Here is an 18528-nt window from a genome sequence, read left to right as displayed (position 1 = left end):
ATGAACACTGGATTTAAGTCCTGCATAAGAATCGGTGACTTTGTCCCAAATGGCACCCATTTCTCTGTATAATGCGCTATTTTTCCATGGCCCATAGGGCTCTGGTAAAAATTTGTGCACTACGAAGGGAATAGGGTGCAATATGAGACGCAGGAAATGACACATAGATCAGATATACTGTATCATATCACATCCCCTGACTTGCAGGATTCTATTTGGGCTGTTTACTGGAGCAGATTACACCGTGAGCTCCAACATGACCGTGTGAACTGAACAGCTGTCCCCACATCGTTTCCACAGTTTGCAGAGTAAGTCCCACTGTACCTTCTCATCCTTGTCCAGGTCCTCACTGAAAAACCAGAGATACTGCAGGAGGAAACAGAGGGCGAGAGGAGACAGAGAGAAAGAAGAAGAGATCTGTGAGAAGATATTCCGACAGGGTAGCGCCAGCTCCCTGGAGGAGAGTTAACATGAAGCCAGTAAACAGGTTTGTCATTGGTTGGGATTAGAGGCTCACTCACATGTTGGATGAGCGTCTCTACTATCTTGTAGCGGTCAGGCATGTGAGTCACCATGTCTGTCATGTTGTCTTCAGACGTCCGCACCAGCGTGGGCCCGAACACCAGGGCCAAGTTCCGAGGTTCCATCTACACCCACACAGAAACAATACATCTCATTGTTCATCAGTCTTCCTTAAGAATCCGTTGCTATGACGACCACCTGTTAACACATCCGAACCGTAACACTGTAAAAAGTAGGGCACTTTACATAGGGAATAAAGTGCCATTGGGTCCGGGACAAAAGTCGGGCACTATATAGGGAACAGGGTGCCATTTGGGACCCGTTCACGTTAAAGCACTATGATAACAGTATCCGGACCTTGTTTTTCTCACAGTGGTCAGCTACCGTCTTCAGATGGCCAACCAGGAACTTGAGAGTGTGGTAGTAATGGTCCGGTAAGTCACGGATCTAACACACACACAGAGAGGGAGAGAGAGAGGGAGAGAGAGAGAGAGAGAGAGAGAGAGAGAGAGAGAGAGAGAGAGACAGAGAGAGAGAGAGAGAGAGAGAGAGAGAGAGAGAGCGAGAGAGAGAGGGAGAGAGGGAGAGAGGGAGCGAGAGAGAGAGCGGTAGAGAGGGAGAGAGAGCGCGAGCGAGAGAGATAAGGAGAAATATGTCAACACTTCTGAGTATCCTGTGTAATCTGTTAAACATATCATCCTTCCAGGGAAAGACTATACCGGATATGCAAACAGAAGAACGTGTTCAGACAACGTTCACATACCAATTTTTTCATGGTCTTTAGCCGGTCCCCGGCATTCTCCATCCGGTTAGCGTCGATGAAGTCATTGTACTTATCTGTGAGGATGAGAGTAATATGAATAGTTTACAGTACATTAAAATAAAAACTAACATTCAACTGTAACTGTAAAAAGGAGGATGAATGTGAGTTGATTCACGTCTTTACTGACGGTTCATCTAACAAAACGGGACTCACCATCAGTGAAGAGGGGCTCCGGAAGTTTCCTGAAGAAAGACTTGAGCAAGCTGCTGATCACGTTCAGGTCCTGCCATTTCTGTGAAGAGGTAAGAACGGGGAGAGAGAGGTCAAAGGCAATACTAAAAGGCCTTTAGAGACATGGTTGGATAGAACAGTTGATGGTCATATCATCCTTTCCCTTTGCTGAACACTTGTATACCCCACTGATGCTGTTTAACACCATCCCGCAGATGACTAGATATACTGTGTCTATCTAACCCAGTCACGGTGTACTGTGCCTATTGCTTACTGTACGTTAGGTTGTGTGTGTGTGTGTGTGTGTGAGTGCCCGTGCGTGCGACTGGGTTCCTGCTCTGCTCACCTCCTCGGCAGGGTTGATGTCCGACCCCTTGTTGAGCTGGTCCTGAAGGCTGGACACCACTGCGTTGTTCCCTGGGACCCTGTAGATACCGGTGTACTCCAGACCCATCTCTTCCACCAGCCCACAGCAGATCTCCACGATCATCGGGATGAACTGGGAGGACAGACAGACAGACAGAGAGGGGAGGGTCGGACAGGAGTGGACCCATATACCTTACCAGCACACATATACATCATAGTAAACAGTAGACACACACACACTGACCCATACATGTCCATATGCCATTCATTTTCAGTAAATACTTTAACAGGGCATATAAACACACAGAAAATGATACATTTACAGTATATGATAAGATTAGAGGAAGGGAGGCTCTGGCTGACCTTGTTGTTGGCGGCTGGCTGGCAGTCTTCTAGCCGCACTCCAAAAGCCTTGGGCCCTGACTTCTTGGACTTCTTCATGATGTTGATCCCCCATGGTGACTTAGGGGGGCTGCTCTCATCTGGGGACAGACAGAGGGACAGTGAGTCAGACAGACACAGAGTCAGAGCAAACATCCATCTGGAATGACCACTGCTGGTTGGTTCTCTGACCTTTGCCCTCAGGTTTGGGTGAGCGCGGCGCCCCGGCAGCGTTCTCCATCTTGGCCAGCAGGAAGGAAGGCTTGGCACGGGACACCCTGGGCGAGGAGTCCGGCTTGTTGCCCGTTGGACTGGAGGCAGGGAGAGACAGAGAGAAGACTGTTACAAACTGACTCTACCAGCCAATGACAAGCAAGATGGATGTACCAAACACTACTGCTGTATAGTGACAGGTATGTGTCCCTCACCTCTGTTTCCTGTAGTCATTGAGCTTCTTACTGATCAGAGCCTGTCTTGAGAATCCCAGCTCCTGAGACAAACACACAGTCCACTCCCTCATCAATACAGCCTTACACTGTAGCAACACCAGTGAAGAAAGGTGACATGTACAACAATGTTACAGGAGATACATAAATAGAAGGCAGTGTGTGACATAAGATATGAGGGTTCTAGGGTCAGAGTTGAGAGGGTTCTAGGGTCAGAGTTGAGAGGGTTCTAGGGTCAGAGTTGAGAGGTCAGAGGGTTCTAGGTTCAGAGTTGAGAGGGGAAAGGTCAGTTGAGAGGTGAGAGTGGTGCTCTCTGACCCACCTCATTGTCGGTCTTGCTGTTCTCACTGATGACCTTGATCCAGTCCAGCATGTCCTCTCTGTCCTCGGCCTGCAGCAGGTACTCACAAAAGTCCTGAGTGGTCAGACGCAGCGCGTGCTTACGCTTGGTCTCGCTGTACGCTATGTCCACCAGGCAGCCCCGGATGCTGATTGGCTGCTCCTCGTCGGCATCGCCTCCCAGAGTGGCGCCCCGCAGGACCGCCTCCCGCTTGTCCTTGTAGAGGAAGAGCGAGTGGGAGCGCAACACCGAGAAGACCCGCCTCCACGGACGCATGCCGCTGCCCACCTTCTGCAACACAGAACGGAATGGAGAGAGTGAGAGAGGGAAAGGACCGAGAGAGAGGAAATGGTTCATTAAACTGCAGTAGGTCCTATTCCTCTACTCGTTCTTTCTCCTCCCTCTCTCTCACCTTGCCCTTCTCCGTGAGGATCTGTTTGTAGTGCAGCCATCCCTCTCTCCATATGTCACTGTAGCTGATACTGCCCAGCTCTGAGGTGGAGTGGCGTTTGGAGCGCACCTCCTCCGCCGCCCCCAGACTGTCCAGAGACTAACACACACACACACACACACGCACACACGCACACACACACACACACACACACACACACACACACACACACACACACACACACACACACACACCAGGTTTTTAGGATAAACACACTGAAAAAAAAAAACTGGTTTCAGACACACTCCCCAAGCTGCCAGAATTGGAAGGTCCTCTGCAATCTGCAGTGTGGTCACGTGTAGGGTACAGCCTACTGTTGTTGTGAAACAGGGGAAAAACTCACCCCATCAGTGAAGAAACTCTTCACTCTCTTTGGCAGCCTCCTACGGAGAATAAAACGGAGGGTTAGTTTAAAATGACTACCGCAAGATTTCCTAGGAAATGAATTGACCATATGCTCCGGATGAATCCCTCCTAATCGATTCCCACGTCTCCCCCGGTGTTCCGTTACTCACGAGAAGACGCGGCCCTCCTCTCCTCTGAAGGTGTTGAGTCCCTCGTCACATGACTTGGAGCGCTCCGTGGTGATGGCTAGAAGATAGGAGGAACGGCGACTGGATTTAATACTGCCTGCTCAGTGGGAGACGGAGCGAGTGAGAGAGAGAGAGGGAAAGAAAGAAAGAAAGAAGGAAGGAAGGAAAGAGAAGAATGTAGATGTAATGGCAGTCAGAGGATGTTAAGGAGTGTGGGGTTAAGAGACGGGGGTGAGCGGTTGACAGAGAGGTGGAGGGTGGTTGGGTGAGGTGGCTGGGGTGAGGTAGCGGGTGAGAGGTGGGCTGGCAGGATGGACTCAGGTTAGGTTAGGTCTTCTCAGGTCACTTCGCTCACTACTGTCATGCAAGGGGAGTCTGTCTGTCAGACTGGGCTAAAGCTGGGTGTACGACGACCACTGGACTTCATGCTCTAGTCTATACAGAGGAAAATGTGGACCCTATTGGTACAAAACACACTTTCTACAAAAGGTAGAGTAACCACATTCACTTCAATGACGCATATGCATCTGCCTAGGCGGTTAGTCCACCGAGGAGAGACTACATTTGCTTTAGGGTGCGCATGCATCTTACCAGGCACAAAGAAGTACACAAGGCCTATTTAGCTCTTCGCCATGGAAAAATTGTCAATCAACTCATGCAGAGAGACAAAGGAGCATGCTGTGTACAGTAAGCCATTCTCTCCATAGATGTGGAGGTGGCATGTCTGCTCGCATGGTACCAGACACCGCAGAGAGGGGTGCTGGGTGGGTTCTGGTATGGCTGCATGCAGGGTAGTCGGTCCGGGGTAGTCCGGCACTCACTGCAGTCGTGTGAGAAGAGCCTGGTTAGAGGGAAGGTGAAGGTGGGGGAGGCGGGGCTGGTGACGATGGCGGGCGCCGAGCTCATGCCGCTGGACACCACGGAGGAGGCGGGTACGTGGCGGGCACGGAGGTCAGCGCTGGGGCTCGTCGGCTCATCTGTGTGTGTGTGGGGGGGAGGTAGAGGGAGGAGAGGGAAGGATAGAGGGAAGAGGAGGGAAGGGAAAGGGCAGAGGTGGGAGACAGGATAGGAAGAAGGGAGGAAGGGTAGTAGAGGGAAGGTTAGGGAAGGGCAGAGGGCAGAATCAAGGTTGAGAGGGCGAGAGGGAAGGATAGAGGGAGGAGGGGAGAGGATTTGAAGGAAGGGAGAGCGATGGGGTACCACCACAGGGTTACTATAAAGGACAGAGATACTGATTTCACACGGAATGCTCAGGTTCTCTGAGAACCATTGACAAGACACATTACTACTTACTCACTTTCTTTGTCCATCCAACACACAAACACCGTACACACAGATTATAACATGTATGAAGCATCCTCAAAGAGAAAGTGGATGAAAATAGTCAGAAAAGACCAAGGCAGAACTGCAATTTAGAACTTCAATAAGGTAACTGTAAATGAGCAACGGACAATAGACAAAATAATAAGGTGGAAAGTAAAACGACATACAGAGAGATTGAAACAACACTCTATGCTGTACCTGTGTCTGCTGCCTCCATGAGAACCGTTTTTCAAATAGAAACGGAAAAGGCTTCCAGTACCATGTAATAACGCTAGGTTTCAGTTCTTTAACAACTAGCGGGTTGGGAAGTATGTGTAAGGCTGTGTGTGATTCATTGTTTTCATTTGTATGAGTGCATTACACACACAAAAAAGGAAACTATGTCTTGCTTGCAGTGATAATGTCCTGGTTAGCTGCTATGCATTTTCAAAATGAAAGCAGTCATTTCAAAGTTGAATGACAGAAATATATAAAACAACCATAAGTAATATATCCAAGATCAGGGTTGGGGAGTAACGGGTTACATATGTGTTACATATAACTGATTACAAAAAAAAATAACCGTAATCCGTTACCAGCAAAAATATTGTAATCAGATTACAGATTCCTTTGAAAAATTAGACGATTACTTGTAGGATTACTTTTAAATTCATAAAGGATGTTAGCGAAAAAATATATATTTTTGGCACCTTTCTGTTTTCTCAAAGACATCGAAATCAACATTGAAAAAAGGAGCAGGTTTAAGTTTGTTCCACCTGAGCGAGTCTGCCCACAAGTCAGAGACCGTTTGATGGATAGCGGGAAAAGGCGGGGTTTGGTAGGCTACAGTCCAAGCGGTCTTCCAATGGTGCGACTGCAGTCAGCATCCAAAGACTATACATCCTACTTGAATAAAGGCTTGGAGGTAAGGACGACAGCAGTGGTGTAGCCTACAGGCGACACGGCTATCACGTATTATTGATATCTACATACATAGCGCACTGATGTGACTCACACTGCTGCTCGGGCTATTTTTTTCTTACGGATTGTCGTTTTTGTGGACGACTGTGCATTTTAACCCAATAATGGTTGAATTTAAGAGGTTTAAGCTGCCTATCGTGTATTGTTTTTGCGGCTGGTGGACGGCCATGAGTGAAAAATTCACTCTTGCAACAGCTGCATAATGCAGATCCCAGTCAATGGAATAACAGTTTGAGGAACTTCCTCCCTTCTAAACTCCTCCGTGGTTTTGTGCTGCACATACTGTCAAAAACAAGTTTAATTTAAGAAGACCACAAGTGAGGTTTTTATTGCTCAATCTAATTCGTGCTGATAAAAAAAATGAATCCATGGGCCTCACAGACACATGCTCAAACTTGCACACTTTTGATAAGATTTAAACAGCTACAAATGATCGAGATATCATACAGAAACGTGAGCATTAGGCCTATAGCAAATGCAGCATATGGCGATCATTTTTCACATGCAAAGCATGCGATTCCATGAGAGCAGCATTTCTTTTTCAGCTCGAAACAACAAAATAATAAACAGAGTAGGATAATATGTCCTTCGTTTTTGAGTCATTCTCAGGTAAAACTATTTGGCTAATCTATATATAAATCCTATTCTTGAAGATCAAGGGGTATTCAATTAATTGGAATGTTTGGAAATCTGACAGACTTTTTGTTTTTTTATGTCAAGATATAGCCTAATCGTATTACAGGGGTGCGTGCTCAGTCCCGTCCTGCACTTCCTGTACACAAACCACGGCGAGGCCACGCACCACTCCAACACCATCATCCAGTGTGCTGACGACATGACGGGGGTAAGCCTGATCACCTGCGACGACGAGACAGCCTACAGGGAGGAGGTCAGTGACCTGACAGTGTGGTGCCGGGACAACAACCTCTCCCTCAATGTCATTAAGACCAAGGAGCTGATCGTGGACTACAGGGAATGGGGGTCCGAACACGCCCCCATCCACTTCGACGGGGCTGCAGCGGAGCAGGTTCAGAGGGTTCACGTTCCTCGGGATCCAAATCACTAAGGACTTAAAATGATCCACACACATACGCACAGTCATGAAGAGACAGCGCCTCTTCCCCCCTCAGGAGGCTGAAAAAGGTTGGCACGGGGCCCTCAAATCCAAGTTCTACAGCTTCTTGACGGGCTGCGTCATTGCTTGGTATGACAACAGCATAGCTTCTCTCTGCTTCCGCATGGCAAGCGGTACCGGTGCATCAAGTCTGACACCAACATGCTCCTGAACAGCTTATTTTCCCAAGCCATAAGACTGCTAAATAGACCCTTGTATTTCTTTGTATTTTTTGCACTCTCTATGCACACTCACAGGACTCTATACAGTCACACACACTGACACTCCAACACGCACATACCATGCGCACACATTTATACTGACTTTACACACGCACTCACATACAATCTTCATTTACGCTGCTGCTACTGTTTATCATATATCCTGATGCCTACTCACCTTACCCCTATACATATCTACCTCTGTCAATCCAGTATCCCTGCACATTGTAAATATGGTATTGGAACTGACCCTGTGTATAGCTACTGACCCTGTATATAGCTACTGACCCTGGAACTGACCCTGTGTCACGTCCTGACCATTGAGTGCTCTTATTTTCTGTGGTAGAGTAGGTCAGGGCGTGACTGTTTTTTTTTTAATCTAGTTGAATTTTTCTATGTTGTGTTCTAGTTTCTTTTTTCTATGTTGGTTTTTTTGTATGATTCCCAATTAGAGGCAGCTGGTCATCGTTGTCTCTAATTGGGGATCATATTTAAGTAGTTGTTTTCCCACCTGTGTTTGTGGGAGATTATTTTGAGTTAGTGCATGTTGCACCTCTATTGTCACAGTTTGTGTTTTGTTTGGCTAAGTTTCACAATATAATAAAGATGTGAAATGTTACGCATGCTGCACCTTGGTCTGTTTCCACACACACACACACACACACACACACACACACACACACACACACACACACACACACACACACACACACACACCACACACACACGACACCCTGTATATAGCTTCTTACTTTCTCGTATTCTTCTTATTTATAAAAAAGAAATGTAGTGTGTTTTTGTTCTACTGTATGTTATTTTTCGCACTAATTATTGACTACTGCATTGTTGGGTTTAGAGCTCGCAAGAAAGGCATTTCACTGTTGTGCGCGTGACATCAAACCTTGAAACTTATCTGTATTAAAGTACAAAGCAATGGGTTAAAAGAAGCCTACATACACCATAATGCAACATCAATGTATGGCCAGCTATGTAAACTCTAACGTTGATTTATCCTGCAATAGATGTCGTTCAATTGGTAATATTCATTTTTGTCTTCATCTAATGCCTCTTATGTAATCTAAAAGTAACTGAAAGTAATCTGATTGTTACTGAGTTTGGGTGATCCAAAAGTTACATTACTGATTACAATTTTGGACAGGTAACTAGTAACTCTAACAGATGTAATTTAGAAAGTAACCTACCCAACCTTGTCCAACATAACCCTACAACGTTCATCTCAACCATTCTAAAACACACACAAGGGGATGTGAAACCAGCCAGCCACAACACACTTTCTGATTGACACAGAGGATTATGGACCAGACTAGTGTTTGCATGTAGGGAGGGAAGGGTAGGATTTTGCCCATGTTTAACTTTTGTAGCTTCAGGTCCTAATGCTGGCCTCACTAATAATGCTGGCCTCACTAACTAACTGTCTGTGAGTACCTTCACTAAACAGCAGAGGGCAGCAGATCTTCAGTCTCAAATGGAAGCTATGGCTCAAAGACTACTTGGCTCTCAACTCGAAACCAACCCCTATAGCCGTAACTTGAACTTTTGAAACTGAATGTTATGCTTTCTTGTATTGTTACAAGGTGCTCAAAACATAGCTTTTCATGCGAGACTCATCCCTCTCTCCCCCATGTCTGTTTCTTCTCTGACCATACCTCTCCACAGACATCATATTCTCCCCTCTATTCCTCTCTGCTTCCACTTTCACTGCACTTCCACCTGCTTTCCCCTGTCTCTCGACATCTCCCTCACCCCTCCTCTTCTCTCTGTATCAGTCCATTTCTCGTCTTGGTGCTAGGTCCAGCCCAACAGAGGCAGTAGGAGAAGAGGCAGAGGCGGAAACATTCCCAATCTGGGATGTGGAATCTGCCTGTTTACAGCCGAACCCAGAAATAGCCGCTCTCGCTGCCTGTGGGTTTAACAAAGGCCATCATTAACAGGGCCAGCAGCAGCAGAGCAGCGCCAGTAGAGAGAGGAGCTCCCAGCCACCACACTACAGGACTGGAGAATGGAGCAGGGCTCTATACTACTACAACACACTCCTATAGCCTACTATCACTTCCCCTTCTCTATAGGAGACGCCATGACCTCACCCGCTCACACAGAGACACAGAGAGAGGGTGAAAGAGAGATGTCTTTGAGAGCATAGGCCATGTTTTGGCCAGCTCAGTATGTGTCTGTTGTGGGGAGGGTATAGTGTGGAGGGGCAGTGGACATCTCCCAGTGGTACACAAAGGCAGCATTGAGGGCAGTGGGCACAGAGTGCAATGTCTGAGGCTGGCAGTGTGACAGAGACAGTCTGGACCCCTACTCTACTGTGACTCACAGGGGGTCCCACTACCCCCAAAAGGAGGCTCAGGGGGGACAGTGTAACCTGCCATCCTAATAAGACCCAATCCTAGGATTTACAGTATAAATGCTCCAATAGTAAATCCTTTCATTGGTTTTGCTACCGCAAGCTACCAACACTATTCAAAAGGGGACTACAGTGAGTGAAAGCACCATATAGAGAAACGCTAAGTCAAACGACCGATACTAGAGGGCAAGAGAAGCCAACCACCATCCAGGACAGCACAGACTCCGTGCTTTTGTGCGTCTGTCTACTACACAGCCTCATCATCTACAGCCTATTAAATCATGATCCCAAACAACCAGATCACAGATCCTATCAGGAAGTGGATACGATGGAGAGATAGAGAAACAGCAAGAGAGAAGTTTGAAGTTTCAGTCTTTGGTCATTAAACGTGCCTCAGCTTGCATCCCTGACTCTTGAGCAGGAAGGAAGAGAAGCAGCAAGAATTTTCTCAGTTTCCTGGTTTTCTTCCTTATTAAATCTCTTTATAGGTCTCTCTCTCTCTCTCTCTCTCTCGCTCTCTATGTTCCTCAAGGTTTGGCCCCACATTGAGGGCATCTATCCATCTCTCCATTTTAACGTCGGCACAAGTTTCCGACGCAGCTCATTTGAATCTGCTTTGCACTTTGCTGACCTCGGTTGTTGTCCTGACCATCTGAGGGTGTGGAGTAGCCTACCTTGCTTTATTGTGTTACATAGTGGGATTAAAATTGATTTAACTGTAATTTTTAGTCAACGATCTACACGAAATACTCTAAACTCTAAAGTTAAAGATGAATTAAAAATAAAACAGTAATATGCCTTGATTAGTTAAGCATTCACCCCCCTGAGTCAATACATGTTAGAAGCACATTTGGCAGACGATTACAGCTGTGAGTCTTGTGAGTAAATCTCCTAAGAGCTTCGCCCACCTGTATTGTGCGATATTTGCCCAGTATCCTTTAAAACATTTTTATCTTCAAGCTCTGTCAAGGTGTTGGGGATCATGGCTAGACAGCAATCTTTCAAGTCTTGCCATAGATTTTCAAGCAAATTTAAGTCAAAACTGCAACTTGGTTATTTCCAGAGTCAAGCATACCCATAACATGATGCAGTCACCACCATGCTTGAAAATAAGGAGGAAGTGATGTTTTGGACCAAACATAAGGCTTTGCATTTTGGCCAAAAAGTGTATTCCTTTGCTGTGTTTTTTTGCAATATTGCATTAGTGCCTTATAGCATATATATGCATGTTTTGGAATATTTTTATTCAGTGTATTTGTATTCTTCTTTTCACTCTGTCATTTAGGTTAGTATTGTGGAGTCACTACAATGTTGTTGAGCCATCTTCAGTTTTCTCCCATCACAGCCATTGAACTCTGTAACTGTTTTAAAATCACCAATAGCCTCATGGTAACATCCCTGAGCACGCACGCACGCACGCACGCACATGCACACGCACGCACGCACATGCACACACACACACACACACACACACACACACACACACACACACACACACACACACACACACACACAGTTTCATTCCTGTCCTGCAGCTCAGTTCAGAAGGATGACTGTATCTTTGTGTCTGGGTGGTTTAAATACATCATCCACAGCATAATTATTAACTCGGCCATGCTTAAAGAGTATTCAATGTCTGATTTGTTATTTTTACCCATCCACCAATCACTGCCCTTCTTTATGAGGCTTTTGAAAAACTCCCTGGTCTTTGTAGTTGAATCTGTACTTGACATACAATACTTGACTGAGGGACCTTACATATGTGGTATGTATGGGGGACAAAGGAAGGGTTAGTAATTTAAAAATTATGTCAACCCTATTATTTCACACAGAGTGAGTCCATGTAACTTATGTGCTTTTTTTTAAAGCCAAATTTCACTCGTGAACTCATTTAGGCTTGCCTAAACAAAGGGGGAGAATACTTATGCAACAACTCTATTTTAGTTATTCAAGTTTTATTAATTTGTTAAAATTTGTTGCATTTTCTATTCACTTTGAGATTATGGAGTAATTTGTGTAGTTTAATGACATCATTTATTTTTTAATCTATTTCAATCCCACTGTATAAACGCAACAACATGTGAAAAAGGTTCACGGGGGTGTGTAGACTTCCTATAGGTACTGCAAGTGGCCCTGGCCTGGTCCTGCCTTAGCTGTGGTTGGTTGGTTCACCTGTGGTTTGACTGTAGGGCTAGAGGCTATGGTCTGTTGATTAGTACTGTACTGGATGTAGGAGTAGCTGGCTATTTACTGAGGCCCTGTTATGTTCATCATGTGTTCTTTCAGCAGCAGAGCAGAGGCAACAAGCTGAGACACGACCAGATACCTCGTGTTCTGTTCTCACAAACACACTGTACATACACACATACATACATACATACATACACCGTGCCTTGCGAAAGTATTCGGCCCCCTTGAACTTTTCGACCTTTTGCCACATTTCAGGCTTCAAACATAAAGATATAAAACTGTAATTTTTTGTTAAGAATCAACAACAAGTGGGACACAATTATGAAGTGGAACGAAATTTATTGGATTTTTCAAACTTTTTTAACAAATAGAAAACTGAAAAATTGGCCGTGCAAAATTATTCAGCCCCTTTACTTGCAGTGCAGCAAACTCTCTCCAGAAGTTCAGTGAGGATCTCTGAATGATCCAATGTTGACCTAAATGACTAATGATGATAAATAGAATCCACCTGTGTGTAATCAAGTCTCCGTATAAATGCACCTGCTCTGTGATAGTCTCAGAGGTCTGTTTAAAGCGCAGAGAGCATCATGAAGAACAAGGAACACACCAGGCAGGTCCGAGATACTGTTGTGGAGAAGTTTAAAGCCGGATTTGGATACAAAAATATTTCCCAAGCTTTAAACATCCCAAGGAGCACTGTGCAAGCGATAATATTGAAATGGAAGGAGTATCAGACCACTGCAAATCTATGAAGACCCGGCCGTCCCTCTAAACTTTCAGCTCATACAAGGAGAAGACTGATCAGAGATGCAGCCAAGAGGCCCATGATCACTCTGGATGAACTGCAGAGATCTACAGCTGAGGTGGGAGACTCTGTCCATAGGACAACAATCAGTCATATACTGCACAAATCTGGCCTTTATGGAAGAGTGGCAAGAAGAAAGCCATTTCTTAAAGATATCCATAAAAAGTGTTGTTTAAAGTTTGCCACTAGCCACCTGGGAGACACACAAACAGTGGAAGAAGGTGCTCTGGTCAGATGAAACCAAATCGAACTTTTGGCAACAATGCAAAACGTTATGTTTGGCGTAAAAGCAACACAGCTCATCACCCTGAACACACCATCCCCACTGTCAAACATGGTGGTGGCAGCATCATGGTTTGGGCCTGCTTTTTTTCAGCAGGGGCAGGGAAGATGGTTAAAATTGATGGGAAGATGGATGGAGCCAAATACAGGACCATTCTGGAAGAAAACCTGATGGAGTCTGCAAAAGACCTGAGACTGGGACGGAGATTTGTCTTCCAACAAGACAATGATCCAAAACATAAAGCAAAATCTACAATGGAATGGTTCACAAATAAACATATCCAGGTGTTAGAATGGCCAAGTCAAAGTCCAGACCTGAATCCAATCGAGAATCTGTGGAAAGAACTGAAAACTGCTGTTCACAAACGCTCTCCATCCAACCTCACTGAGCTCGAGCTGTTTTGCAAGGAGGAATGGGCAAAAATGTCAGTCTCTCGATGTGCAAAACTGATAGAGACATACCCCAAGCGACTTACAGCGGTAATCGCAGCAAAAGGTGGCGCTACAAAGTATTAACTTAAGGGGGCTGAATAATTTTGCACGCCCAATTTTTCAGTTTTTTATTTGTTAAAAAAGTTTGAAATATCCAATAAATTTCGTTCCACTTCATGATTGTGTCCCACTTGTTGTTGATTCTTCAAAAAAAATTACAGTTTTATATCTTTATGTTTGAAGCCTGAAATGTGGCAAAAGGTCAAAGTTCAAGGGGGCCGAATACTTTCGCAAGGCACTGTACATACATACATACATACATACATACATACATACATACATACATACATACATACATACATACATACATACATGTGTGATTACAGTAGAACACACATGTAGTAAGAAAATACACAAACGTTCAAACAGTTACGAAGCCCAGAGGGTCAATCTCAGCAAATCCAGACATAATGCCAAAAGTTAAGGTTATTATTAGTTTCAACCAATTCAAATATACTATTATTCTTTTTTGTTGTCATTTAGCAGACGCTCTTATCCAGAGCGACTTACAGGAGCAATTAGGGTTAAGTGCCTTGCTCAAGGGCACATCGGCAGATTTTTCACCTAGTTGGGGATTCAAACACTGGCCCAACGCTCTTAACCGCTAGGCTACCTGCCACCCAACTTGGCTGGAATTAAAATGGAATTCATGGCAGTGACATAGAGAGAGAAAAATATTCTCCCTGTTGTGAAAGCAGACAGACTGAAAGCTAGTGACAGACATAAAGTCAGCTTCCACCTCCTCTCCTGTGAATGGAAAGGGGATCTGAGCGACTTGGTGAGGAGGGGGTGGGGGGGGTTAGTGAAGTCCTGTAAATTATGATTCAATCAAACACTACTAATACTGTCTGCATGTCTGTGGGAAGTGCCAGTATTACCCAACACAAACAAAGACACAGGCTGGAGACCGAGTGAGGAAAAGCCCGGAGCCTGGCCACACAGGTAGACCGACAGAGGAAATTAAGGTTACAGAGAGAATGGTTCTAAATACAGGCCAAGTCATAGTCTATGTCGCCCCCCCCCCCCCCCCCCCCCCCCCCCCTCTTTCTGGTCAATCTTTCTGGTAAGCTTCTTGTTTGTTTTTACGAACAGTTAGTTTCCAGTAAGTTTCAGTAAGATCAATCAGGAGGAATATGTTTGTGTCTTAAACGGAAGTGTGAGTGATGGGGTCACATAGAGGGGTAGGGAGAGGAAGAGGACTGTGTGGTGGTGGAGGTGCTTACCTATAAAGGGAATGGAGGCCATTGCGTCATCCTCTACAGACAGGGGGGCCAGGTTGCCATTGGTACGGTGCGGGGCACCATCTCCTGAGGGGCGAGGGGCGGGGGCAGTCTCGTGGGGTTCAGGGGGGAACACAGGGGGTTCTGTGCCATCTACAGGCAGGGTGTAGTGGGGGTGGCGCATGGCGTGGGCGCTCCTTCGTCCCGTGGGGGGTTTCTGTCTCAGTTTGACTTCCGGGGTCTGAGCTACCACCTCCACCTGGCCTTCCATTGCCCCCCTCTCATGGTTGGTGGGGCGGTAGGCCCTGTCAAGGGGCTCGGGGGTGGTGGAAGCCAGGGGGGATGGGACTGAGGGGACAACACCCTCTGGGGGGCTGGTTTTGGGGGTGGGGGCCCAGCTGAGGTGGGGGCCAAGGTAGGAGGGGTCCCTGAAGGAGGGTTGCTGCATGATGCGGCCTGTCTTGCGGTTGAAGGAGGGGCTGTAGCTGCGGTAACCTACTGGCTGGTCGTCCAGGCTCTGTCCGGTGGGCAGACGTCTGCTCTGAGGGGCTGGTTGTTGGGGCTGGGGCTGTGGGTGAGACTGTGAGTGGGGTTGGGGGTGGTTTTTGTGGTGCGGCTGTGCTTGTCGGCCCATAGAGGGGGCCGGTGCAACACCGTAATGGTTTCCCTGCCTCTGGTAGGCCTCAGTCCTGGGTGCTTGCTGTGAGGCCTGCTGCAGCCAGGCGGGCCTCTCGGAACGGGGCGACTCCAGCATCTCCAGCGAGCGGCCATAGCGGTCGTACTGTACCAGCAGGTTCTCCGACCGGGCTCTGCTGCCGTAGAAGGAGGGGTGACTCTGGTCCCGGGCCCCCTCCCAGTCTCCATAGGTCCAAGAAGGGTCCCCGTGGGGGCCTGGGCCCGACTGCTGCAGTAGCATCAGGGTATCCTGGGAGGCGCTGTGGGGCCAGCCGCCCGGACCCCGGCGGTGGCACCCAGGGCCTGTCTCACATAGTCTGTCCTGAGAGTAGCTGCGGTGGCGGTGGTGCATGCTGCCACTGCGGCCCTGGCGCTGCTCAGCAGCTTGGCTGTAGTACCACTCAGACAGGGCCTGTTGGCAGTGCTGGCTGCGGCTGGGGCTCGGCTGGGGAGGGCTGGCCCAGGCCTGGCTGCCCTTCTGGGGCTGAGAGGAGGCGGTGGTGGCAGTGCCAGCAGCATTGTGGTTGACATAGTGGACATGCAGAGGGCTGCTGAGGGGCCCTCCTGAAGAAGAAGATGAGGAGTAGGAGCGGCCCCTGGTCTGTCCCGTAGGCTGCTGCCCGGTCACACCGTACTGGATCTCCTCTGTCCTGTAGGGGGGGCTACTGTGGCCCACGCCCCCCGGCTCTCTGCCCAGTCCCTCCTGCCAGCTGGCCGGGCTGCCCACGGTGGAGCGGTTGTCCAGGGGGGACAAGGGGCTGGCGGAGCCTGCCCAGCGGCTCCAGTTGTCCAGCTGGTTCTGGCCCATGGGGGCCGGGGCCCCGGCGGGAGGCTGGGACTTGGCGCGGGGAGCGTAGCAGAGGGGCGGAGGTACCGGTAGGTTCCGGGCTCCCCCTGTGTAAGGCTCGTTGCCCCTCAGGTAGGCATCCTGGGAGTATGCCTGTAGGTGGAGACAGAGAGGAAGAGAGGTGAGACACAAATAGGAGGAGTTCAGGTGACGAACAGAGGTCAGAGGTCAGAGGGGAGGAAGGAGCGGGATCAGTAGATGGACTCAATGATTCAATACAACTGCTTTGACAGTCACAGGGTTGACCGGCACAGCATTCCACTAAAGCTCCTTGTTAACTATGATGTTGCAGAGCAAGCGACGTCGAGAATCATCTGTGTTCATCCTCCTACCACCTCAGTCTGCTCAGCCACAGTGACTCTCAGGGGCCCCAACTCAGCCTCCAACACAAACACAGCTACTCGTTAGCTGCAGGCACTAGCACGCGCCTTGAGCAAGAGCCACAACACAGCAACCGTCTGCAGCCGCACAGACCCACAGCAATGTTCCGAATACACCACTGCAACAAAACACTGACAACAGCAAATCTGGATCTATTAAAAACCAGCACAGAGTCTCACTGCTACAACCAGCTTGATCCAATACACCCGCAACAACAACACACATCTGAAGCATCGTTCAGCGTTCCGCCCCTCAAGCGACAGCTGCAACACCGATTAAGAAACTACAAAGCCACAGACTTAAAACATCTTTGCACAAAATGAATTCACATCAAAAGGCAACACTTACAGATGAAGTGTTCAGCTGGTGTTCAGGCTTCACCTCAGAGAGCAGGGCAGGCCCACACTCAGTCTGGCAGTGTCTCTCAGGCTCAATACTGGCTTGAAGTCACTCACAGCAGAAGAGGAGAGGAGGGGAACTCCTCAATGCACCATTCTGTTTGCTTCCCACAGACACTAACACTCCCGTCGCTACGATTTACCACTCTCCTTCGTTCTCGAGGTTATGTCTCAACTTCTTCTTTACACTCCTTTTTTGTCTCTCTCGCTGTTTTTTTCTGCTATCTGTCGAACTTTCTTCTTCGTTCAGTATGCTGTCCTCAGACAAGCCTTTCCAAAGTCCCTCTTCCCTCTCTCTCTCTCTCCCTCACTCTACCCTGTGGGAGGGTGGAAGGGGGCGTAACAAGTGCTGGTGATGTCACCATTGGAATGCAATCGATGCCCATGGTGCAGTGAGGGGCGGAGTGAGAGGAGAGAAGGGTGGAGGAGTGGAGTGGTAAGGGAGTGGTAGTGGGGTTGAAGGAGGGCAGTATTTGGAAGGGGAAAGAAAGGGTGCTTGGTGGGTAGGGGTTTGTGTGTGTGAGAGAGAGAGAGAGAGAGAAGCCCAGGTCGGGCGCCCAGGTCTGGGAGGTTGTGTCAGCGTTCTTGCCCATGGGTTGCTCCTCCTGGGCCAGAGGAGAGGCGGTGACATGCTCTGCTCTGCATGTCTGGTCATGTGTGTAAGTGGTGGAGCAATTTATGGACTGAGGCAAAGTGTGTGTGTGTGTGTGTGTGTGGTGTGTGTGTGTGTGTGTGTGTGTGTGTGTGTGTGTTACGCTTCTACAGAACTTTGGATAATAGCTTGAATGAATGTGTGTTGTAATCCAGCTACAGACTAGAAAGCATCTGCGTCACAGTGAGGTCACAGTGAGGTCACAGTGAAGCTAGTTCCTGAGAGTTTAGATTTTCAACTCAACTCAAAGCAATGGAATGACAAGAACGACTATATCCAAGATGTTATCTCTCCGTAGTATTAGTATTCTTAAAATCAATTCATTTATCCGGAGAGAGTGAGTATTTCTATTAGGGTGTAGGGTGGCAGAAATATCATACTCACACTTACCAGCTGGAGAACATCTTCATCTTTTGGCATTATAGAGAGCTCCAACACACTTTCACTGTGGAGAGAACGAGAAGAAAGGCGAGAGGGACAAGGAAGGGAGAGAGCAAAGAGAGGGGGAACCGAAGAGAGGGGAGAGAAGGAGGAAGGGGAGAAGGGAAAAAGGAACACAGATGGAAC

The 18528-nt window shown here is 47.7% G+C and overlaps 1 protein-coding gene across 9 annotated transcripts in view; it reads right to left on the bottom strand.

Moving 5' to 3' along the window:
• The window catches only part of LOC106607247 (rho GTPase-activating protein 23), a 99363-nt gene that overhangs the window by 6971 nt on the left and 73864 nt on the right, over positions 1–18528 (bottom strand). For 5 of the 9 annotated variants that reach the window (XM_082976644.1, XM_082976641.1, XM_082976643.1 and 2 more), the window contains exons 6-21: positions 18346–18406; positions 15012–16623; positions 4855–5010; positions 4016–4130; positions 3844–3883; positions 3462–3599; positions 3032–3340; positions 2692–2753; positions 2456–2574; positions 2246–2364; positions 1863–2015; positions 1499–1577; positions 1286–1359; positions 880–969; positions 522–647; positions 325–366 (exon numbers count right to left, since the gene is read on the bottom strand). In XM_082976644.1, coding sequence (XP_082832770.1) covers positions 325–366; positions 522–647; positions 880–969; positions 1286–1359; positions 1499–1577; positions 1863–2015; positions 2246–2364; positions 2456–2574; positions 2692–2753; positions 3032–3340; positions 3462–3599; positions 3844–3883; positions 4016–4130; positions 4855–5010; positions 15012–16623; positions 18346–18406 — 3295 coding nt within the window. Of the gene's footprint in view, positions 1–324; positions 367–521; positions 648–879; positions 970–1285; positions 1360–1498; positions 1578–1862; positions 2016–2245; positions 2365–2455; positions 2575–2691; positions 2754–3031; positions 3341–3461; positions 3600–3843; positions 3884–4015; positions 4131–4854; positions 5011–15011; positions 16624–17259; positions 18021–18345; positions 18407–18528 lie in introns of those variants that run through there. The other 4 variants (XM_082976640.1, XM_014204019.3, XM_082976645.1 and 1 more) reach the window with 4 other exon arrangements.

The sequence above is a fragment of the Salmo salar genome, chromosome 06 (genome assembly GCF_965601325.2).
Source record: "Salmo salar chromosome 06, fSalSal1, whole genome shotgun sequence".
In the NCBI taxonomy this organism is placed as follows: domain Eukaryota; kingdom Metazoa; phylum Chordata; class Actinopteri; order Salmoniformes; family Salmonidae; genus Salmo; species Salmo salar.
Note: the sequence above shows the minus strand (reverse complement) of the source record. Positions and strands in the feature narration are given on the sequence as shown.